The 26,080-nt window shown below is 35.9% G+C and overlaps 1 protein-coding gene across 1 annotated transcript; it reads left to right on the forward strand.

The window, feature by feature from the left end:
* Nucleotides 1–2,309: 2,309 nt before the first annotated feature.
* LOC149772569 (uncharacterized) lies at nt 2,310–25,440 on the forward strand. Its single transcript, XM_089947634.1, has 8 exons — nt 2,310–2,347; nt 6,237–6,352; nt 7,370–7,520; nt 8,028–8,165; nt 9,843–10,046; nt 11,612–11,854; nt 12,501–12,567; nt 24,570–25,440. Exons 2-8 carry the CDS (start codon nt 6,284–6,286, stop codon nt 24,802–24,804), a joined length of 1,107 nt encoding a protein of 368 aa, XP_089803760.1. The 5' UTR covers nt 2,310–2,347; nt 6,237–6,283; the 3' UTR covers nt 24,805–25,440.
* Nucleotides 25,441–26,080: the final 640 nt, after the last annotated feature.

Genomic DNA, 26,080 nt, shown 5'->3' on the forward strand with positions numbered 1-26,080 from the left:
TTAGTTAGGAACTTATGTATGTATGTATGTATGTATGCATGCATGCATGCATGCATGTATGTATGTATGCATGCATGCATGCATGTATGTATGTATGTATGCATCTATGTATGTAACGTAGTTTTAGAAGTTGACAGGTTTTGCATTGCATGTAAATAATGTAAGATTTCTAAGTTGACGCAGTTTTGCATGCATTCTTGACAAGAAAAGATAAATTGGTAAATAAAGGAGAGTTGAAAGAATCGAAAATCAATACGAACTGAGACGCACTAATCCTTAAAGGATAGACACACGTATAATACCGTACCTTCTCTAGTAGCAATCCAATATCGGCATTTCATTTTCTTGCCAAATTTGTTTCGGGAATAATCTTTGAAAGTAGCATAGCCTTAACGTTTGTAAAAGTACGCGAACAAGTAATATGACCATTACAGGATGTCGAACCAAATATGTAGCATATCCTATCACATGCAAAATATGTGCCGCTCAATATGTGGCGAAAGCATTGATTTCTGAAAACAAAGGAATAACTGCAAGAAGCACAGTCACAACAAATCAACGAGAAACTCGCCAACCACTACGACTATACTAGGCATCCAGTCGAGTTTGGCGAGATGCTACCGATAGCATGGACTGATATAGATGCATACATAGAGAACTATACTGGATACTACGATTGAAAACCCCGGAGGAGTTCGTCCTGAATGATAAACTGTAATGCACGCACACACACACACACACACACACACACACACACACACACATATATATAGTGGGTAAATAATGTATGCATATGTGTCAACCTAGGAAGCTTGTGGATTATAACAACCACGAAATCCGAAATTGTTGATATCCGACGAAAAATTAATTTGCAGTAAACAAACATTTAAAGCTGATCATCATTTAACCCGCAAGTAATCTTTCCTTGTTCCAACAATATATATATATATATATATATATATATATATATATATATATATATATATATATATATATATATATATATATATATATATATATATATATATATATATATATATATATATATATATATATACATGCATATGGAGCAAGCTTTTTATTATTACGGTAAACCTGGAAAACCTTATCCAATACCCTGCCATACTTTACATTGTCAATCGTCCACTTATATGTGTTTTTGCTTTTGAACTGATGAGGTATGTTCGCAGTGAACAAAATGTGTGCAGTAAAACAGTGGATTGCTTTGTATTGCTTGATCTATTATATAGGTAAGAAATTAACTGACCTGGATGATGATGATAACGACGATAAGAACGATGACAGTTACTGCATATCCTGATCTTTTTCTCTCCTACTTAATATGACCAGTATATCAGCAATTATAACAATGACAAAATCTAACAAAGAAACAGATTTTAATTTTACCACCTCCACTACTGACATCACAACCAGCTACTACTACTACTACCATCATATCGACCTTTCATCTATGTCAATACAGTAATATTGTTCTCAACATGCACAATAAGCGAAACCATTACTACCTTGTCTGTCCACTTCTGTTACAAATTCTTGTATTGCTTCACCCATAGTTCAGACAGTTCTGCTTGTTAAATTTGAAATCTCTTTATCATTTAAAATAATTAAATTTATTATTATTATTATTATTATTATTATTATTATTATTATTATTATTATTAATTGTATTATTATTATTAGTAGTAGTAATTCCATTCATTCTGTTCAAAGTGTCGGATAACTTCGATCTGTTAGTTCACCCGTCAATCCGTCCGTCCTAACTCTTCTACAATACACCTGGGTGAGGCATGATTTAACCATGTGGTACCTACGCACCAATGATGTAATTGTTTTTAATTTCTTCTTTTTGGATTCATTGCAGGGATAAAATATTTAACTGCACTAAAATTTCAATTACATTGATAATGTCAAACTTTTCTGGACGAAAACTTATATCTCCAATTGTAAGAAGAAGGATAACGCGTTTCGTGATGCCTGGGTCAAGCTCCATGGTGTAATGGGAGGGGGTTATGGTGAAGGGATATGTTGCATTTGAAAATCAACCCACTTGCTGATATTATTATTATTATTATTGTTGTTGTTATTATTGTCATTGTTGATGTTCGCGTTGCTATTAGCACTTTGTTTTGTTAATACTTATATTCAAACACAGTTTGCTTTCTGGAATAAATTATTTGGCTAAAATGTTTCAAATGTAGTAGGAAGAACGTTAAAATATTAAAAAAGGCCCATAGGCGTGCTCAGCACACCAATAATGCCTTCGATCCTGTAATATTCTTTTCAGCTCCTAGCCAAACTGAGATTAATCCATGGATACAGATAGAAGGTAGTTTTTCCTTATATCAGAATTTGAGAAAGGTCGCTAATTTTTATAATTATTAATTGATTAGTGGTATTTCCATTTCAAAATTGTTCAACATGTAAATGTAATGTTTAAATATTAGGCTATACACTGAAATACACACTATACCATTCAGCATCTGCTTTCCAATTAAATCCAAACACATATCTGATTATCCATCTGGCGTTTTTTGATATACACTCGAACTCATGCCCTACGATACAAGAATGCAAGATGCATCCTACTATATAGAATCACCTTTTGAATTACACTCCGACAACACCACCTTTATTCACATCCAAGAAAAATGCTGGGAGAGTTTATAAACACGCTATTCTTATCAATCACCTAGTGTTATATATATATATATATATATATATATATATATATATATATATATATATATATATATATATATATATATATATATATATATATATATATATATATATATATATAATCTAAGACATGCTTAAATTACTATCCCACTTCCTGAATACTACTTTGTACATGTTCAAGTGATACCCATATCAATATTGTTTCCGAAAGCGGCTTCCAGATAGTATGGCATGTGTTGTATTGCATTATTACATACCTCTCTGCAACATGTTAAGCCTTTTCAAAATAGGATTTCCTGTAGACCCTTCAATCGCCCATCCTCCACTTTACCTATGGTGTAATATTAATTCCCCGTAGATCCCTCAATCGCCAAATTGTGAGATCGATTCAACAAATGTAACAGTTAAACCTCATTTGAGTTCAACCGCTTCTAGCTCTATAAAAATAAAGCCTCAGTGTTAAACCTATGAACACGTTTAATATAAAGGCTTTCCGGAGACCGCATTAACGGCCCACACTATAAACCTATGGCGTAATGTTAAACCCCTGAAGTCCTCTCAGTCTCCACATATTATTACCTACATTATTTATTTTTCTCCAGAGTCTGCGGATATAGTTATGTTCGAAGCCATAACTTCCCTATAGGACACACGGAAGAACTGTGAACCAGTCTAGAAATGGGTGAAGAAATAATAGAGTATTTACGGGTTTGGTGGTCCATAATTGGTTAAAAATGAAAATTAAAATTTTAGGAAAAATACCTTTTGAGAGCTTATCCTATATGTAATGTAAAAAACATATTGACAAATTTCTACTGATGCAATTTTAGCATTCTTTCAGGCTTGACTCAGGAGTACTCAATACTGAAAGTAGCACCTAATTCATTTGGTGCAAAATCAATAACATGTGTTTCATGCACAAATATGTAAACAAAATGTCGCGGGTCATATGGTGTTCTCCACACATAAGCTTGCACCAAGGTTAGATGTGCATGGAGAATTATAGGTCTCATCATCAGCACCAATATATTTTAAGTTATTGAATTTTGAATATGATGGTGTTTTCTTATGTTTACTATTGGAGTTGAATTAGTACCGTGTGTCATAAAATAAAGCTAGCTTTGAGATTGGGTCAGATGAAAGGAAATTTATTCAAAAGTCTGGTAAATTATACTTTTTCGAGACTCTTAATGTCAAGTGTTACTAATTGATCAAATATGTGCAGGCATAACTTCTTGTATCTAGAAATATAAATTAGTTTTGATATCTCTCTCTCTCTCTCTGAGGGAGTTAACTGGAGGACGAAGATTTCTGTCGCAAAAACATATATCTATATGCATCTTTCTTTCAAATTCACTGAAACTGAACTTGTAAGTTTGTTTGAACATTTCTTTATGGCTCAATCTGAAACGTCTTCTGAGTACTTTCTAACTTGAATATTATATGAACGACACGGAGAAAATAAATACATTCAGTAAAAGGTATCGCAAATTGCTCATCAAAAATAAACTTAACTTCGTTAAAATAACATTGGGAACCCCGCTCCCTTCAAATGTAACCCATTATTGTCTAACACGATGTGATTTCACCATTATCTCTTTGATATTTTCTGCTCTTATTTAACCATCATAAATCTATAAATCTCAGGTTGAATGTAGATATCTGCTTGAAGTTCAAATATCCGTACCCAAAATAAAGGGATGATTTATTTTTCAACATTCCCCTATCTATCACTCTCTTTTTCCATGACGATTGCTTACATATGTCCAAATAGGTTTTAAAACGTTTCGATAGATTTGTGATGAATTTATCGCTTGGCTTGGGAAACATTTAAGATATCAGTAGAGCCAACTATTTTTCTTTGAGCTGAGCATCAAGCATGATATAGTGTAATAGTGATTTTTCACTCGAACGTCCCGAAATGTAGCTAAAAGTTCAGAAGCTGAGAAAGACTTGTCCTTGTTATATGTAATCAGTCATTAGGACCACGGACATGAACTGAGGTCCCTACAAAAAATTATCCAGGAGGACCCTATAAAGTAGAAAAAGTTCTTCTCTTAGGCGCCCCCCCCCCCGCCCACGGGTCCCCCCTTTCCCAAGTTTTGTCCCGATTGCCCTACTCTGCTCGCTGTCCTGTCATCAATATATCAATATTGGTTCTGGAGTTATGGAATGGCCCATTTTCGATAAGGTACTATGCGGTTATGGGATGCGTCGAGTGCCACAGGTAAACAATGTCTACTCATCAGATGAATCATATCATAAACAGGCATCAATTAGGAATTTAAAATCCTTTTATGAAAACGAAATGATATAGTATCAACATGGTGAATTATATTCACATATACCACTATTTTTCTGCATGTACTAAATGAATGGTGTTGCTCTCTATGTTGATACACATGGTGTTTAAATCGTTCGTGCGCGAAAAGTTACGTACGTTTGTCCACATTGAGATATGCTCACGTGAAACTTCACTTTCATTCGTGATGCTGAGCTTAACTAAACTAAAGCTTTTTTGTTATCTCCCTGTCTGACACAGTATAATGGGTACATCCCAATTTTCTTAGCGCTTCTTAATTTAGAGTTTTGACAAAAATGAAATAATTACCCTTTCTCTGTCCTAGAACAATTAGTGACCGTATACAGTACGAACTCCATCTTTGTCTTCTAGTTATAACATGGCAGTGAGTAACATTCTATATTAGTGGCTGGTGGGCGTTGAATGGCGTCAAGGATAACACCAAACCATGCTTTATTGGGGAGGGGTGTGAGCAATGGATTCGTTAATTTTTTGACAATCTTATTTTATTTTGATTAACAGGAAATATCGGAAAGTCGTTTGAAGTAAACGAATATATCATCTAGACATAATGTGCTGTAAAAGAATGAAAATTATATATCTTGAAGATTTTCTCTATGATTGACCTTTACAATTCGAAGAAAAACTGGATTGCTAAAGAGTTGAATTTGTATATGGTACATAGTAAATTCTATCTAGTTACTCTTTTCGGTTAGGCAAGCTGTTTGTCCGGCTATCGATTACATATTGGCTCAAAGTTACGTAAATACTAAATTGAACCATATACCAATGAAGGCATTCGTCAATCGACTATTGCATATCAAATATTTAATTGGACCGCAAACCGATTCGGTCGCCAGCTAGGTGTGAAACGTTCCAACCTAGTAGCTCGATATAACTTTCAGAATTGTACTGAAACTTTCACAACATACTTAATGAATGTTATTTCAACGAAAAGGTTCAAGTTTGAAGTAAGAACACATATTGTAAAGAAATAAACATACATATAATTAGGCAGCGCATTCTATTTCTATAAGTTTCTTTTGAATTACTGTTATGCCCATGGTTGATTGATATATACAACCCTCTGTTGAGGGGTATATTATTTCTTAGCCCTAAAGAAAGCACCATACAGGTGTGCAGTGACTGATGGGAGACATAGACTAATTCGTGGGAAAAGTGTTGTATCGCAGACGAATGCAAGTTGCTGTTGCGTATCTTTCTATTTGTGCAGGTTGCTACAACATTACAGTCAATTCTTCGTATCCTCCAGGCATCAATATGGTATCACCTGCTCGACCTTCAGAATGTTTCAGTCTTTGTAATTCATCGGATACAGTGGCACTTCAGGTCTGATGTTTGACAAAAGCGGTTATTTATAACTTTTAGCATAGCAATGTCCATTTTCCCTGCTGTTAGCGGTTACTTATTGAGATTGGTGATAAGTTTAATTGGGTAAAATTGAAACAGTAGACAGTTGGCAATTTTACATTTAGCAGCCGTACAAAATAAATGCAAAACAGCTGTCATTGCATTCGCTCATTTCTAATTTTCAACTTGATTGCTACTGGGTAAGGGTGGATCTATAAAACTGTCATCTTGTTTGCCCCTGAAACCAACGGGTGTTTCTTTACTAACACGGCCGCCATATTTGCGTGGGTGAGTCTATTTGTTCAAACAACAGGAGTGAGATAGTTCATCGTCTTCTGTAAGCTCTGAATAACGGCCCTTTTTTGTTTTGTTTGTTTTGTTTCGGTTTTATTTTTTTAATAGACATATTAAAGCTTGACATTGCTAATATTGGATGCAGACAACTCTTGTTTTTACATTTTGTTGAACACTGAAAATGGACTTTTCCAGGAACACGAAGAGAGCAGCTAACAGGCTCATTGTTTACTTTGAAAACTTCCAGATGGTTTGATAAAGAAACAAGCTGACAGTTTTAGGGAAACCCTAATGAGAATTATGTTAGAAGTGATAAATTAATGAATTGTGCATTTTTTCATATCACCTTATGTTTTTCGTTCTTAAAATCACAAAGGACGTGGGAACAAGCTTCCAGGTGATAGGCGAGTACTGTTGTATTTTTATCACCCACCTTCAATAGCAGTTCATTCTCATATATAAATATGTACATATATGCGCGTGAGTGTGGGTACGTGTGGGTGCGTAAGATCATTGCAAGATGAGAAAAGTTTAGAACAACTTCTTAAGCGCAAATGAAGGTAGATATATGCTAATGTAAAAAAGTGTCCCGCATTTAAGAACAACTCAGTGATATATGATAAGTTCCAGGTTTGTTTTACCAATTCCCGGTTTTATTTGTTGACCGATATAAATCTTATATGTCCATTGTTTTCTTTTCAGGGAAACAGATGTTATTGTAATCCATATCGTAGTTATACTTATCAACCTCATAATTACCTATATGATGGGAAATGGTGCACAAACGAATGTCAGGATAAACCAACAGTTTTCTGTGGGGGTAATCTGTCAGCGATGTCGGTATACAGGAAAGGTAATTTCATATTTGCTTAATTGGATCATACTACATGATATCTACTTTTCAAACGAAAATGTAGGGGATGGGAATGATCGATAATATAAAGAGGAAAACCACCAACAGTCGATGAGTTTACCTCTGACCTCAATTGCTCAATGTAACTGACAATAAATTGAATTTTAAATTGTTTTTATTGGAATGTCTAAGGAGTACACGTAGAAAATAGGACAACATGATAACGAACGCGTTTCTAGAAATCTTTAACCGCGTTAAAATCAGATATTTTTGCTCCTAAAGCAATCAACATTAGTTTGTCGGGATTTCAAGGTTTCATAAGTAGTAGAATAAAAGGACCAAACAATACAAAATAATACACAAACATATAAAGCCTAAACAAGGAACAAATAAGCTAAATGTATTTTAGGGGGTCTTTTTCGTACCTTTTCGCCTTTATGAGAGAGAAACTTAAACAGAGCAAAATGAATACAACTTTGTCAATAAAAGAGTGTTCGATACTTATAGATTCCTCCATATTATCACTACTGGGAAACTATGCCTCTCATCATGGTTGCGTGTACGTGCAGGTGACTGACGATACTGTCATCAAGGGAGAGGTTGACGAATTTTGTGATCAAACACATGGAGTCCTTTGTTTTTCACGTAAGTATCCAATTAGTTTTCTTTACATTTGAGCATAAGTCTTAAATTGAAATTTGAGCATAAGTCTTAAAGTGCACGAAAGTCAAATATCAATTGCACCTTACGTGTGACTTTTGTTAAGAAACTTGGCAATTAATATCGTTTGAAAGCCTACAACAACAAGGAATTTATAGTTAAAATACAATATTGCCAATGAGAACTTGAGCGAAGTCAATATCTCTGCTGAACTCAAGAGGTAAACAGAAATTACTTCCTGTTGATAGTCACTTTTAAGATCCCAAATTCAACGTGAATTTGACCTATATATCCATAAATAGTTAAGTGTTCACTGAATTTCTGTAAACATCTTAATAATATTTCTGTTTGAACTGACCACTTGATGTGCGCTAAAGATTCATAATATTGTCAGTAATACGATCTTCTTGGAACCTCTAAACAGTAATCACAATTTACATGAAAATAAAACACTGAAACAGCGTACAGTGTGCGTAGATACTTTAAAAAAGGAACGTATTATTCGAAAAGAAAAATTAGACGATTCTAGGTCAGGTAACAGGAAAAATATCTGACTGTTGTGTGGAGTGTGATTTGCCAATCCAAATATTCTAGACCCTTATGATAATCCCTGGCAATAAGACATACTTTGTTCATTAACAGTGTTTTTGAACTCTATCCTCTTAAGATGCGACGGATTTGTTTTTGTTCTGTGAGTTTCGAAGTTCCTGTGTACTTAACTTTGCACCAATAAACTGGCAGGTCTGAAATGTGTAAAGGTTTTCAAAGCCATAATTTGATACGTCTCATATGCAGTATTTGCCGTACCAGATGATAGCTGAATTACCCAAGGAGAGACAGTACAATGCTATCTAATTTATTTAAAGGTTTCACAAAGAGATACTTAGTACAGCCGTCACATAGCATGCGAATTGTTGGAATATTATAGTTTTAGAACGAAGTTTAAGCTATATAATTGTTTTGGAAAGACTGAAAATATATTAAAGGTCAGATCTCCTTTGTTTAGTGGTTTACCTGTACTTATTTAATACGTGTTTATGCTATTAACTTTTGCAGCAGTGCAAAACAAAATCTAGAAAATATGACAATCCGATCTGAAAGCAGTGCAATAGGCTGACGAACAAAGACATTTATCACAAGAGCCTTGACATACACGTATTAATGCAAATGAAAATAGATATTATTGCCTACATGTGGGGTTACTTTATTAAAAATTTAATGTTTGCAACTGTTCAAGTTCTTTACACTAGCATACGTGCAAGTGAAACTGAATTTATATAAGCGAAAGTTGTTTAGTTTAAACTTTATCCTTAAACTATGGCAAAATTGTTTTCTGAATTCATCTTTGTCTTAGTTTTGAAATAATATACATCCCCTTGTTATATTTCCACCTAAGATTAATGTATAGCAACTGGCACTGGACCACTAGTGAAATTTTGTGCACTAGTATCCTTTCGCTTTTTCTCATCCTCGTCAATATCTTTGTGGGCTCTTTCTTTTCCCCTCGTCGTAATATTATTGTCGTCTTCTCTTTAGTCAACATAAATAAAGATTGTCATTATGTCAATAGTCATCATGCACACAATATTCTTCATCGTCATCCTTACTGTAGGCGTCGCCATTGTTGCTCTCTAATCACCGTTAAGTCATCTCTTCTTTCAGGTTCGACATCCAAATGTTGTAAGTCAAATACACCATTAAATTGGACTGCTGCCTTGAGGTACTGTACACAACTTTTGAGGGACATAACTGCGATCATTGCTCCAAACGATCGTGCTCTTCATTGCACGTACGATTCGTCCAGTAACTGTCCAGCGTCATCAGACGGGTTGTTTTGGATTGGACTATATAAGGATCAAGTGAAAGGTAAAATTATGCTTAATAAATTACATTATGAATGTTACAAGATATAGACTGAAATTCACTGACGCAATAGGAAATATAGGACACTAAAATTCCTCAGGCGGATTGAAATTCAGATCACTTGTAATAAGTAAGATTGTACAGACACCAGTCATGGTTCCTGTTCCCTTGACCATTGGAACGAATTCTGTTTTACTCAACAGATGAAGAGCTGCATTACGTGTTGGGGGTGAGTTATTGTTCGAAACCTAGGTTTGGGAAAAGGAAGATCCATTAAACATAACGTCGTCAGATCTCTAATATGTCGTAGGTGTCGATTTTAATCAGATGTTATTTTTTAAAAATCAGAAAAAGAATAAAATTTCAAGATTTTGACATTGCGTCTGCCTTGGGTTGTTTCCAACTGAAATATTTTTAAAAATACTTTTTTGCTAGTATCAAGTATAAATATCAAAATTTTAATAACAAAGAAATAGATAGAAAATATTTGTCTGTAATCTCACATTAGTTTCGATCTTTTTATGAGTTGTTAAATATGACGAATTGCAAACTGCTCACATTAGTTTAAGTTAGCAAATCTGTTACATCGTGTGTAATGTGTGTGTTTAAACAAGGGAAGTGATCATCTGGCCGGTTAGGCAACAGCTTTGAGGTATCCAACCGGGTTGCCATACAAAAATTTTCATACGGGTTATTCATCTGGCTGCATAGGCAACAGCTTTGACCTATCCAACCGGGTTGCCATACAAAAATTTTCATACGGGTTATTCATCTGGCTGCATAGGCAACAGCTTTGACCTATCCAACCGGTTTGCCATACAAACACTTTCATACGGGTTATTCATCTGGCCGGTTAGGCAACAGCTTTGAGCTATCCAACCGGTTTGCCATACAAAAACGTTCATACGGGTTATTCATCTGGCCGCATAGGCAACAGCTTTGACCTATCCAACCGGGTTGCCATACAAAAACGTTCTTACGGGTTATTCATCTGGCCGCATAGGCAACAGCTTTGAGCTATCCAACCGGTTTGCCATACAAAAACTTTCATACGGGTTATTCATCTGGCCAAACATTTGCATCCAATCAACATGTATTTGTAATCAATGTTCCAGCACTAATACAATATATGATTAAAACGGGAATGCTTGAAATTGTAATGTCCTGACCAATAACATTGTGACTGACTTCGTATCCAAACTTCAGATGTGATGCATTGTTCATGTGTTTAATAATAATATGCTGCTTCAGTTTTGTTTACTTATCCTTTCAATCGTGTCTGCTCTAAATAAATATTATTTTATCGTTGTTCATGTAGTTATTGTATTTGCGAACAAATATTTTTGGGGAGAGGTAGTGTACCTTTAGTCTTGCCATACGGGTTTCTTACTATAGGATACCAAGTCAAAAACTAAGATTACACGTCTTTCACTTCTTGTAATACATAATGAGATTTAAAAAGTTCGTCTTGCAATTTTGCTTTTTTCTTGATCACAGTTAAGCTCTCATGCTGATCAACTCGTATAATTTTGTGCAACAGCATATCGTGATCTCAAATGTTTTTGAAGGTTCAACTTCTGCAGCACAGGACAAGCTTTCAACAACAACACTTAGTTCTGCAATTTACCCATCATCAGATTCAGGGACAACTAATTTGTTAAAACCAACATCATCAATGAAAACCACGTCATCAGCAGTCACAATTCCGGTAGAGTCAACACCATTGAGCAAGTCGAATACAAACTCTCCCTCCACACAATTTAGTGATTCAACAATTCATTCGTCTGATACGAATGTTGGCGCTGTAATCGGTAAGTATTGTACATTTTGAGGTTTATTGACCATCCGTTTAAGAACAAGAAGAATAATTATTAGAAGAAGATTCTATGATAATGTAAGATGTAGATATCCTATAATCATTTTGAATTGTCCATCAGGACAGCAAATTGTCGAACAAAATACTTCACCCGAGACATATTATACAAACCAATCATTCACAGAATCGTCGCTTTTATTGTTTTGTTTGGAGGATGTATCCTTTAAATACACTTCCACTTAAAATAACTCTAGATACATTTCGTATTGCTGAAGCTTAGATTAAATATAGCCCGTAGGCAATTCAGAAATCATGTCCAAAAAGTTGTAGATTTTAAATCAATCAAATTAAATCAATGTTCATGTACTACATCTATGAATAGAGCAATGTCAACGCCTGATAAGATCCCTGTTTCAAACAACCATTTCTGTTTTTCATGTACTGCATATTCGAACATAGGTCAATGCGCCCTCTACCCGCCATTACCCATTCCATCGTTAATACCTCTTTTCTCGAATACATCTAAGAAATCGACAAAGATTACTGGCACTGGCCCGTATACAAATTTAAATATTGTGAGAGAAAGGTTCCTCAATTATTTATTATTATTTATTATTATTATTATTATTTCATCTGTAAAGGTGGATGTGTCAGCGGCATTGCAGTAGCTGCCGGAGCTGTTGTGATTTATTTTTACCGGAAGTATAGGTAACTATACTTACCTGCTTCATCTTACATATTTTAAACAAAATATAAATTATAAACATCAAACATTTTGCCAACTCAAATCTAATGAAAGTAATGTAATTAAATAGGAACCATGTAAGGTATTTTCAAATTTATTTCAAATTTATATCATTGTCTTCATAGGAAAGGAAATGGCATTAGAAGTGTGTCACTCTTTTAACTTTCATTCTATCACATTTTGTGTGTGTGTGTGCGTGTGTGTGTGTGCGTGTGTGTGTGGAGGAAGAACCTTGGGTACCCTGGTAAGAACCACCGACTCATAGGAAGCTACTTGACAAATTGCTCACACACCCGCATTGGCAGTGCTCGAGACTCGAAACCACGTGGGCTCAGGTGAGATGGTAAGATTGTAGTGATCGGTAAATACCGGCGCCTTAGATCACTTGGCTTCCATGGTCGCACACACACACACATCTATGTATCTCTCTCTCTCTCTCTCTCTCTCTCTCTCTCTCTATATATATATATATATATATATATATATATAAACTCGTGTCGCCTACAACCACATTAAAATGGAATATTGAAATTACGTTAGAAATATTATGGATGCAAACATGAGATATAGTAAATTTGTTCATTAGAACGAAATATTCATATTCAGCATATGTGTATGCATGTGTGTTTGTGTGATGGTGGTGGGGGTGGGGCGGCTGATCTGAGCAATATCGTTTTGTTTCTTCTTGGCTGCACGAAAGCTGAAATGAATGAAAGCATCAAAATTCACGCCAAACAAAACTGACAAAGCGTCATACTTTTTTGCCACTTTTGCCCCCCCCCCCCTTCGTTTGTCACGTTGTCCTGTTGTGGCTTTGTCTTGTTATTGCTTTTGTCCCTTTAATGCGTTGACATATTGTGGCTTTGACACCTTCCAGTACATCTTTACACTGGATATCTTCCAGTATTTCCAATGGTTTTAGTAGACGAAAGTAAGTAATGTTATATGTAAGGAGCATGTATTTACAACAAGACTGCACGTAGCAGCTGAAAGGCACCAAAACGACGGTGCACCTACCAAACTACTTTGCAGTAAATCATGGAGGGCAATTTGGACATATTTTGTAACATTTGTATTTTAATCCAAACTGAAAAAATAAGTAGATGAGACCTCTGTTTTAAGTCATTAATATCGACAATAAATTTAGATGGCAAACTGGTTCTTCAAAACGGTACACGGAAGAATCTGCCCCCTTTATCAGTAATAAGTTATTTCAACACATAATTAGTAGTATTGGAGGTCGTTCTGGGGACAAACATGTAACTCTGAGAAAATGGGAAATTACACTAGGGCACCATGTTTGAAAAGGATGTCGCTTTGTTGACAATGTGAACTAAACATTATTCTATATGATTAACATTATGATTGAATTACAATTTTCTAATGTTACAAAGGTCCATATGTTTAACACTGAGATATCATTCTTGGACAAAGTGAAATATAATGTTAAAATTACGTATCCTTACCAATATGCTGCTTAGATAGACCAACGCCTAGTTATCTACTCACCGAGACATACACTTACTAAATGCGCTTTTTTGACTGACCAACATCCAGTCATCTACAAATCAGCATCTATGCTTTTGTTTTACCATCGGAAATGGTAAGACGACACACACACTATAGACACAATTGCACCTTTAAATTATAACAGGAGGATGAAGTGAAATCCATTAAAAACAAAACGTTATCTCCCTATTACTATGAATCCTTTATGACGTACCTGCCATTCTTTCATTAACAAAGCTATGACCCATACCATTCATACAATCACTATACTCCCAGCAGTTAAGTGTAAGAAGCGGAAAGGGTACGAAAATACACACTATACAAAAACGAACATATATTTATAGACTGTCACACACAAGAGAACAGGAGTGCTTGCACGCTATACACTCAAATATCCATTGAAGATTTTTTGCGAATATACAAAGGCTAGACATACATACATAAAAAGAAGCAGAAGCGAAACAAATATTGGCAATGACTGAGTAATATCTCTGCATCTGAGAGAGTACCTGAACGCCATGAAAAGGGCAGTTGGTTTTATCCTTGTAAAGGGCTGTTTTTTGCCACATTTTTCTTTAGTGGTCATGTTTGACTCTTTGCTCACTTTCCTTTTGCCTCTGCCTAACTTGAACAATTTTGGTTGAGGTATTCCTGCTTCTCTGCATTTCTTTCAATCTCCCTGTTGTTCTCATCCCACGTTATCATGATCTTCACATTCTCCTCTTCCATCACCTTTCTGAATCAGTTCCAATCCTATACATTTTGATTTCATCTCCATAGTCCAGGAGGTGCTCCATGCTCCTCAGTAAACATTAAGTCTCAAACAACATGCCCACTTTGCAGTTTTGCGTGATCTTATATAATCTACGATGAATGTCACAAGAGATAAATGGTCCTCTTTATATTGTCTAATAGCGAATCGAAACCGATTCGGGGGTTTCATCAATCAACAAATACTTTAGCTTCAGCGTATTTTGTATCACTCAATCAGAATGTAGGAGGAGGCATGAAATCGTGTTTAGATCAGAACGTTGGAATACGTGGCTTTCAGGTCATGGAATGCTCTGGCGTAGTTTTACACAGGCCTGTTATCACTCACATTGATAAAAAATCATACAAGCTAGAAGAGTAGGGTGTAGTGGGTTCGAGTTTTTGTTGCTGTGTAAGACAAAGGCACGCCAAAGAAACATGTACAAAGATTGACAATAGTGCGAGTAGAATCTATTTCTGAGAGATTTGGATTTCCGGGAAAAGGACCTTTGGAGTTTTGTCAGACATTCTTCATTAGTAGCAGTACGTCCTGTGTTGGGCTCCGCAGGCAGCACATTATCGGCTCCATTGTTTCCTAACCTAAAGGTTAATGGACAGCGTGACAAGTGGGTATGGTACACAAGTGAGTATTGCACGCCTCACGCTACTGTGGTTGATACAGCTGTTGCTTTCGTTGTCATTGAATAAACATCTGGCATTGTTCCTTCTGTTTATTTTCATCCACCCATTCCATATTCTTGTTTTCTTCTCTTTCATCCAAGACTACCCTCACCATCGTTTTTGCCATCTTAAATGAAATCATTTCCCGCTTCTTCGAATATAGTTCCGTTCCTTCAAGCCAGTCCAAGAGTTACTTTGCTCTCAGTAAATACATAAGGGCTTCCCCTAAAATTCTGCCAATGTTCTGGTTCATTTTCTTCTGGTTTTTGTGGTGCACTATAGATCTGCCGACTTGTGAACGCACCACTTTATTTGCCAGAGACGCAAACGTAAAGGAAAAGTCCTGTAATAATTCAAAGATAAACAGAAGAAGAAAGGAATAGATTATGTGAAAAGTGCAACAGGATTAAAACCGAATGGATTTTTGATAGAGTTAAAACACCAATCTCGATGTATGCGAATGAAAAGATTTTACGAAACTAAAATAAAGGTATGTGACAAGGAAAGACGTAAAAACTAAAAAAAATTAAAGATAAAAACTGGATATCTGTGCGAGGCATTTAAAATACAGAATTAAATTACAAGTTTGACTTGTGTATAATTTACTACTCACCCCTATGGCTATATTAGGTCGTGTACCATAGACACTCCCTGATAAGACCCAGACGATCATTTTGCCTGTATATGACAATATGCCTTATACAAAATACAAAATAACATGCAAGAACCAGAGGTAAAGTACTCGTGCACATCGTGACATATGCGCATCTCGCTGCGAGCGACCTACTACGAGATGCATGTATTACTCAGTCAACATTACAAGAAAAGAAAAATCAATTACCCGCGGTAGCGCAGTACGCATCGACGAAATCAATTGCACTAATTGTCCAAAGGCATTGCCAAGTTATTTTCTTGCCTTATTCCGTGAGAAAACGAATTTAAAAACACAATCAACGACCACCATTGTATTGCTCTTCAAATGCAATATTTGAAACAAATAAACCCTGTTAACTCAAGTATGAATAAATGAAGAGAGAGGATTGGGGCTAGCCCTTTTATTTTCATGTCTGACTGACAAATAACCAAACAGATGTTAAATATAAACGTATCTGCAATGTTGACACCGTTGTGGAGTAATGCTACACTTCAAATGATCTATTACTGTGACATTTTTCCATCAAGTTATTTTCTTGCCTTATTCCGTGAGAAAAAGAATTTAAAAACACAATCAACGACCACCATTTTATTGCTCTTCAAATGCAATATTTGAAACAAATAAACCCTGTTAACTCAAGTATGAATAAATGAAGAGAGAGGATTGGGGCTAACCCTTTTCTTTTCATGTCTGACTGACAAATAACCAAATAGATGTTAAATATAAACGTATCTGCAATGTTGACACCGTTGTGGAGTAATGCTACACTTCAGATGATCTATTACAGTGGCATTTTTCCATCGATGGGCACTATGTTTCTAAGCTAAAGGAAACATATAGGCATGGTGGTTATTGGACCACATTCCATTTTTGTATTGCGTGTAGAGCGCTCACATTTAGAAGAAGTCAGTAAATTATCCAATGCGTTGACGATGAAAGTACGCAAACACTTTCGTCGAATCCTATCATTGTAATCTCACTTGACTGAATTAATTTAATCCAGCATTTCTTCTCCTAAAGTCTATAATATTTTCTTCGAGAGGATGTAATTGACTGCAATCAAAATATTCCACACTGTGGTCAGTGAAACGTAAACGATTACCCAATAAATTCTTGGGCGATGAATGTCGTCCATGATCATAACATTAGGCTGAACGTCTTTTGGGGTTTTGATGAAAAAGTTAAAATGTAGCACAAAAATGACTAGCTTCCATCAAGCTGAGTATGAACTGTGAATTCAAGTTAATACAGTTCCTGTTATTCCAATAATGATAGGCATGAGTTTTCACTTCTTTTGAAAGATCTGTCTACTAAGTTGATTGGCCGAAAGTCTCGGTACTCGTTGGAAGAGAGCTTCGGTGTGCTTCGTCTCTAAAGAATTCGCTGTATACTTGAGAATGGTAACTTAAGTCTTTTTACCACTTTATGTGATGATTTTTCGTTCTTCTTTTACTCTTCAACCTTTCCTCTTGCCTCATCATCACACTTCCGTCGTGTTGCACTTGAGTAGGGTGATCTATTTGACAACTATAATAACGTTCTCTGGTTCGGAGTTCGCTTATGGTGTGAAAAAAATGACTTAAGGTGTTTTTGATGTTTCCGGTCATAGTGACATCATGGCTAATTTTCATTTCTTCTTCTTTCCAATTTACAGTTTGGATTTATGACAGCCTGAGCTGCATGGAAAACATCATCGTCGCCTATGTCCGTGGCTTCGAGCTTTTGTTTTGTTTACTAGTCTAGACTCACTTCTGTAAGATGTTGAATTTTACAGCTGTATCAAATTATGCATGTACAATCACTGTATGTTTGTAGGACAAGTGCAAACGTAAGTTCAGCACGGAGTTGACCTGATTTATTCGGTAGAAATGTTCCTCTTTGCTGTCTTGGGCAGGAATGACATCAAAACCCTACAAAGCATATCCTCATGCTTAATATCGCACGAAATGTCGTGGGCAATGTTAGTTCCTAATTGTCCCTTGTTTCAAAGAGTCACGTAAGATATCATATCATTTTTATCGGCTAAGTAAGGTTCAAAAGGTCTGGTACACAAAGCCTGACCGTCTCCAGACCATCTCGAGTGACTTTTATCTTGAAGACTTTGAAATGGATAAAATGTTTGTGGAGCACAGATGACCATGCCAACAAACAACGTTTATGCAGTTGACATTCGAAGATATGGTCTTCTATCTTAGATCGGAGCCCTGGGCAATGACAAACCTTTTGACTTCCACTTGTTGCTTGGGATACTTGGCTGCTATTTTGATCAGAGCTTGACTTTTCCCACTTTAGTTATATTTCCACGAGACATACCTAGAGTCCGGTTTCTTCCATGTTAGTTTTGTTTCATCAAATGGAACACGGTACTGCTTACAGTCTTTGACGTACATCAATGCTATTCAACACATACTTGTCTTGCAACCACATATCAAAGTGTGAACGATTTATCATTCATAAACTACGCGCATATTTTATTTTCTCTTACCGATCGTTGACGGGAGCCACGCTGGCATCGATGTTCCGGTTGGTGTTATTCATTGGAGAATTGAAACCTGTGATTTTCTAGTACAAGTAAAGGATGTTGAGATCGATGTTACCTGCAGCTCTTCCTTTTATTTCAAATTCAGTATAAGCTGAGGTTGTTAAAAATGGCAAGGAATGAAATTATACCTATTGGATTTCTCGCACTCTCGTCGTCGTCTCCGATATGGCAAACATAACGAGGTTGTCTTGGAGCATTCGTAAGAATCTCGGTGCATCATTGTTTATCAATTACATAAAATGAAATATGTTTTAAGATAGGTGCCACCGTAGAAATTGTTTTAACATATCTCCAAAATAGGTCCTCGTTGACGAGCTACTCATTGGCACGCATGATACATTAATAAAAATTTACTGTAAGATCATTTTTGGAAATATACGTTTCACGGTGACTTATTTGTTAAACAATAACATATTATGTCCACGATCTCCTTTAATACTAGTATACAGACTGACATATTTACTGTCACGAAGATAACGTGTATGTCTACATTCTCGGTGCAAGTGAAACATAAGAAGCTATGGCTTAATCCAATTTGAAAGGAATGACTCTCTGCAACGTAGCGGTTGAGCTTTCCACTGCGCTATACTCGACAACATCAGCGTAAACAAACATCAAATTCAGTACTTCATTCAATTCGATAGGGTATTGAAAACATGCTTGGAGAATCAGTTGCTGATGTTGTTGATGATGTCTTTGGTAGAATCGAGGGCTGTGATTCCATACCGAATAGAAAACACAGTAGGAAAAACAAGTGGCGAAGTACTTTTTGCCGTGGAAACAAATCTAATGTTGTTGAATGAGAGAGTGAATTGTACATGATTAGTATACTTATGTGAGTTTTACCAAGTGCTTTGCCATACGGATCGTGGAAGCGGTCTGAAATCATTTCAAATAGACGTCGAACATTAAAATAACATTCTGAAGAAATTCTCAGGGTATCTTTGTTGTGCCGCTCAATAAATTAATCAACTACCTGTACTCCTTTCGTGCTGTGGTATTTCTTGCTTTCTTTTGCGTTACAATGAGTAGTGTGAACAAATAATTCATGAACATGGGTGATCAGTTCTTGTTTTACTTCTTCGTTCACTTCTTCTGCCAAGGGAATTGGCATTACCTTTCGAAGTCAACCAAACCTTAGCTGATGTTTCTTTTAAAACTCTTGAAAGTTTTTTCTTTTCTATCTCTCTTCCATCCGCCTGGCGGAGTCACTGATTACTGTTATTTTGTATTGCTTTTCATGATATTTTTGAAATCCGAGAACACGTAGCATTGACTTATTAACTTTTTGATGAAACCGTTGAAGACGTTGCAATAATTATTCACATCTTTGCGAAGTTTCCGTTTCTGACAAATCTGTTCGATCCAGAAGCAATTGTACCTCTTGCTGTAAGTGGCACGTTTCTGTGAGATTAGCGTTTTAGCTAAGTGCGGCATCAGTTATTCGTACCAACAATGGTGTTCCACAATGTTCATTTCATTCGTCCATAACATCCAAGAAACAGATGTGATGTCCTTCCTGACATGTCTATGCTTTCTATTTTCACCAGAAGACCCCTTACAAAGGATATCAGTAATCAATCATAATATAGGAGCACCAGCGTTTAATAACGTGTATATGATCTTCGGAGGAAAATATCCTCGCTTAGGGAGCATTTGTTCTTTTGACTGACTGGAAACATTTGGAGAAGAATGCGACAATATCACCGAATTTCTAGGTCTGTATCCTGGCCAAAGAAACAGTTCTGTTTAAAACGTTCGAACAACATTCTCCCACCGTACTGATGACTTCTTAAGGTATTTTGAATAAATGATTTCACATAGGCTCTGGTAGGTGTTTACAGGACATCATACTGTTTAGCTATATGAGGAAGGGTCGCATATTGTTCGAACAAATCCAGTAAAGTTCGTAAAATCCCTGTCCTCGCCTGTCTTAGACTTGTGTGTTATGGAATATTATCAGCAGCTAGGACAGTAGCAGAATAAATCAAATGAGGTAACACTTGTCTTAAATCACGTTTGGCCGGAATCGTCAATAAGGTAGTAGGAGAAGACAAATTTGGAGACGGTCACATATCGAACAGTTTCATAGTTATCAGTCTTTCCAAATCATTCAGATACCAATGGTTAAACTGGCTATATCATAAATGATGCAATTGTTCAATGCATTTCACTTAAATCTGAACATGAATGCATCCTCGTAGCTCCAAAGTTAAGCTAGAACTCGTCTCCTCTTCTAAAGCATGATTGAGCATAATTATCTGGACCGATGAAGGGAATGTAGTGATAGCAGTCATATCAAAGGGGCATGCACTACGAAAGCTGATTCGTCATACCCCCATTCGTGGATCGTCACACCACACTCTAGTTTATATGTGTAATTCATCATTGTTGATGGTCACAATGATCTATGTATCGTCAAACTCTATCCAATATTACGAGACGACAGTACCCATATGGCTGCGTGTTGTGATCGGAAGCCGTAAACAATCGGATACAGTTTTTCCAAAGGTCTACTCACAACTTGACAACGCAAAATCTTGTGAGGATCGACCGTTGTAACCTGAAAGTCTTCATCTGCCTTTTAACTATTCAATGTGCACCAGTTGACGCGAGTGATAATGCAAAGTGTGCCCTTTAAGTTTTCATTTGGTAAAAAGTTGTACATTGTTATTTCGGTATTGATTGCCTAAATATTACGATCTGCCACTGGCAAAACTTGGAATAGTATCTTCGGAATGTAAGCCGGTTTACGCTCCTCAGCCTTCATCTACTATGTGTGGGCCATCGATGTACATGCAGCTATCGTTGTCGAAGTAAAAGTTCCAACACCGAGCAAAATTTCAAACAGGCAATGGTTGTCACATAGGCTGCAAATATTACATTGCCAAACTTTGTAATTCACAAAGATCAAATATTCACGTATGATTTCAACGCGTTTAATGAATTTTCCTTCATCCTGAGTGAGCTGAAAATATTGACTTGGATTCATTCGCGAACTGTTCGGTATTTGGCAATATCGGACGCTGAACCATTTTCCCCCACATATAAGTCTGAATAACTTTAGCAAAGGATCGTCTTCTTTCGCTCTGATCGACATGTTCCAATATGATACATTCTAGGGATCGATTCAGTTGTTTTAATTTATATTTTCGTCTGAATTGTGACACCAATCTTGTATTGTCCTTTCGTTGGAAAGTGCCAACGTTCGTAAACATGTAATAATCAGTATCCACCATCGAAAGCATGTAACAATTCGACACTCAAACACCTTCCTGCCAAGGCACGTTCATGAAAGTCGAGGCGATATGGTTGCTGCTGATAACCCGTTGATGGTGGTGGTGGTGTGGGGTTTAACGCCATTTTTCAGCACACGATAGGCTATGTATGGCGGCCAGTATTAATGGTGGAGGAAGAACCCGGGAAAATCCCTGGAAGATCCACCGACCCACGAGAAACTACTGGCAAGCTTTCTCACATACCCACATTGGTCGAATCCGAGACTCGATGATAACCCGTTGAAACACATATACAACATAAAGGAAACACCTTGGAGGCGATGAAATAACACGGAATTGTACGAGATCGTAGGGTGAAGAACTGGACATTTAGTCAGATCTTGGTATTGGAGAATATGTTCAACGTAATAGTGTTCTGTTAACATTTCAGGATGACTTGTAGAGAATCACGCATATTTATCTTTTCCTCTGTAATGTGACACGAGGAATGATATCTTCTGGCTTGTTTCAAATTCGATCCGGCATTTGTTTCAATTCAGGCATTTACTGAAGCAGCCTTAAAAGATCTATAGACTCGTGTCGTCACATTATTTGTATTGTTCATGAATATTTGACCAAGCCTTCGTATTGGATAATGTGTTTGAAGCAAATGAATTCTGTCAAAATGTCTGAGTGACTTGTAGGAAATCAAGCATATTTTTTAATATAGAGATTGACACCAAGCAAAATATCGTCCTGCTTATTTCAACTCAGACATTCATTTATGTAGCATGCACGAATTCCAGTTATACAAGGAACACATACCGACACATTGTAATTGTTCTCCTGAGATCAGTCAGCTTCGTACAACAAGCGCGATGCGTGTGTTCGCCCTCCAAACAAACTGTCGCCTGAATAAAAAGGTTCGATATCCACTAGATGGTAGTCTTTGACGATCGGTTGATATTCTGGATCTGTTTTGAAACGTCAGTCATAGTCGTGTTCCCATATGTCTACTACTTTTTATCTTTGACTTTCCAAACTCATACATCATTTGTAAGTTTTGTCTTTCAGCCCTTTCATAATGAACGTTGTCAAAGAGGTTTATTATTTGTTTGTGAGGAACATAAGCGGACATCGATGAAAACAAACAAACAAACAAATACAACAACAGAAAAGCAAGAAACGAACAAACATGCACCTCTCCTCAACCCTGGAATTCGTAGATAGTTTCGTTTATCACCTTGTGTTTTGCTTGAATGTACCAATAATCGTCTTGGGCTATCAAATGCCTTTATTGTTTGGTCGGTCTTGATTCTTGGTCTGTGGTCGTGTTGAATAAGAATCACCTATATCTTCTTCAAAATCGCGAAGGTGAACATCTGGCAAAACTACCTGGACAATGTTTGGTGACACAGAACCTCGTCGGTGCTTTCCAACTGGTCTCTCCTTGGAAAAGTGCCATCGTTTCATGGCCATTCAAAAGTTATTTAACTAGTGTTACCGCTCTCTAACTATACACACAGACACACAGACACACAGACACACACACACACAGATATATATATATATATATATATATATATATATATATATATATATATATATATATATATATAACCTCACACACACACTAAGGAAATACACTCATTCAGTTTCAATCTGTGAAGATGGAAGGGTCACAAAAGGTTACAATTCTTGTCAGAAATGTACTGATATTCATTCCAAAATACACTTTCAACATGACGTCTGGCTGACTAGAGAAAATATTTACTAGAAATAGATCTTTAATCTACACGTAATGTGCAACAACAGGGTATGATAAATTAGAATTGGAATATTTTCTCCATAAGTGACCTTTAAAGAACCTATAGGTATCTTATATCTGAATTATTTGGTGAGATTAGGCTTGAGAGTACAACGATTGACATTACGTCTGGTACACAGTCTATAAAATTACAAGATCTGCATGACATATCTTACTAATAAATCTTGCAGGTATATTAGAAAAGATGCTGAGAACGTTTGAATAGTTTTCTTTTCTCACAATTTCATAAATGAACTTCCAGAAAATAATAATGCCTACACTGTGAACATTAATTTATGTATTTCAAGGACAGGCAAAATTTATGGGTTTTTTTGAGCTATAACTTGTACCTTTTCCTAGCAAACAAAGGGCAGATCAATGCATGTGCTGTCTTCTTTCGACGTAAATCCAAGTAGATGAACGACATGCAAGCTTATGTTCACTTTTTTCTAACTGTACGATTTGCAGAGTAAACAAACGTTGTCGTTGGATTTTCTCACTTTCAGTGGTGCTCTAGAACTCTGGATCAGAGTCTAAAAAGACCCAAAATAAATGTTATTGCTGCATAATTACATTCTGGTAATATAGTTAATAATTGTAAATGTAAGCCCCTAAAGATTCCTACTAAACAATCATTATACATTTGTTCTGACTGAACTATATATATATATATATATATATATATATATATATATATATATATATATATGCTTAAAAGTGAAGTAAGTATTAAGCATTTAAAGACTACTTTATGTATAAGCTTTATATATAAGGCTGAATAGGCTGCAAATTCTCATTTTCAGAAAACGTCAAGGAGATGATACAAATGATGAACCAATCACTACCCAAGTACCCATAGAAAACAATGGACACACATTAAATATTCAAAAAGACAAAACCGAGAATGGACGGCTCATTGGGGAAATTCGAAGGGCCCCCATCGTCATGAAAAATGTCACCCCTGCGAAATATCCTACTGGTAATGATTTGGATTCAAGCATGTCACCTAAAAGGCCACCTCTTCACTTGGAACAATAAACGGTTTATCACCTGTACACACTGATAACTTATACATAAAATAATACTCCGTTTCACAAAAAGTTTTATTTTCTGTATTGTCCATAGAACAAATTGTGTCATCAAAATCTCAGATCCCCCAATATAACAATCTGTTTGATGGTTTTGGAAATCTGCTTTCTCAAACGGCAGAGTATTGCCTATATTTATTGAATAACTAAATAAATAAAGAAAATACATATTAACGAGTAAAACGGTTTCAGACTGTAATTTGTTAATAACTATGCTTCCTTCATTTTTTCTTTAACATGGTTCCTACACCCCTGGAGATTTCCTTTATCAGAACTTTTCAAAGACTTCCGAAAGGTTCCATCTAGCATTGTTTCCCACAGTAACAAAATTGTCTCCACGTGACATTGTTTGTCATTGCATAAACAGGTAGAAAAGTATAATCTTAAATTAAACAGCGAAGGAATTCAGGTACAAAGATTCGTAACGGTGCAAATTCAAAACGGTTTTTCAGGATTTTGGGCTAAGCAAGCTCTTAACCATGGGATAAAAAAATCTACAAACTCTTCTGGCTTCCTATATGTTAAAATCACTTGGTGCACTTTGCAGCAAGAGATAACAATACAAAGTTGTGCAGAAATAATAGATGAGTGGTTTTTCTGTGTCTAACTCATAACGACCTAGTCAGTTAGTGTATATATATATATATATATATATATATATATATATGATTTAGTTTTAATGTTTTGGTTTTCCTTCTGTCTCTAAAAAATTCAAGGAATTATTTTGACACAATTCAATGAGCTTTTCAAAAGCTGAAGAATTTTTCAAGCGAAAAATCACATTTTTCGAATCTTGATCAATTTCAAGGCAATTCCTTACATTGACCGATTTTTCAAGGTACATTTAAATATATTTTATGTTCATATACAAAAAATTATGAAAAATGCAAATAAGAGTGACTCACAAGCGACCTTTGTTATTAGTCGAATATAAAATCAATATTAAAATTTAGCTTAATAGAGGAAGAACATTTACATTTCAATGCCATTGCGATTAACATTTTTACATATCTTTTCATTTATGCTCACATAAAGTCATTCATGTTTAATTTCTTTCCGTTTTTATTTTTTTTGAAATAATATCTTAATGCCACTGACACACTGAAATTCTACTACTGTCTCTTCTGTGACAGAACGCAGTTGTGCTACCACTATTGGTTATATAAGAATGGCAGATATAATAAAGAAGGAAGACACTATTACTTGATTACAGGCTGCCAATGGTC

Source organism: Sinohyriopsis cumingii, unplaced genomic scaffold (assembly GCF_028554795.1).
Source record: "Sinohyriopsis cumingii isolate HCF-2022 unplaced genomic scaffold, ASM2855479v2 utg001392l, whole genome shotgun sequence".
NCBI lineage: Eukaryota > Metazoa > Mollusca > Bivalvia > Unionida > Unionidae > Sinohyriopsis > Sinohyriopsis cumingii.

What these genes read in the sequence shown, in the direction of transcription:
- LOC149772569 (XM_089947634.1), top strand. Translation starts at nt 6,284, where the DNA reads ATGGTATCACCTGCTCGACCTTCAGAATGTTTCAGTCTTTGTAATTCA. An exon ending in CGGATACAGTGGCACTTCAG is followed by an intron (nt 6,353 to 7,369) that starts GTCTGATGTTTG and finishes TTTTCTTTTCAG; the next exon opens with GGAAACAGATGTTATTGTAA. An exon ending in GATGTCGGTATACAGGAAAG is followed by an intron (nt 7,521 to 8,027) that starts GTAATTTCATAT and finishes CGATACTTATAG; the next exon opens with ATTCCTCCATATTATCACTA.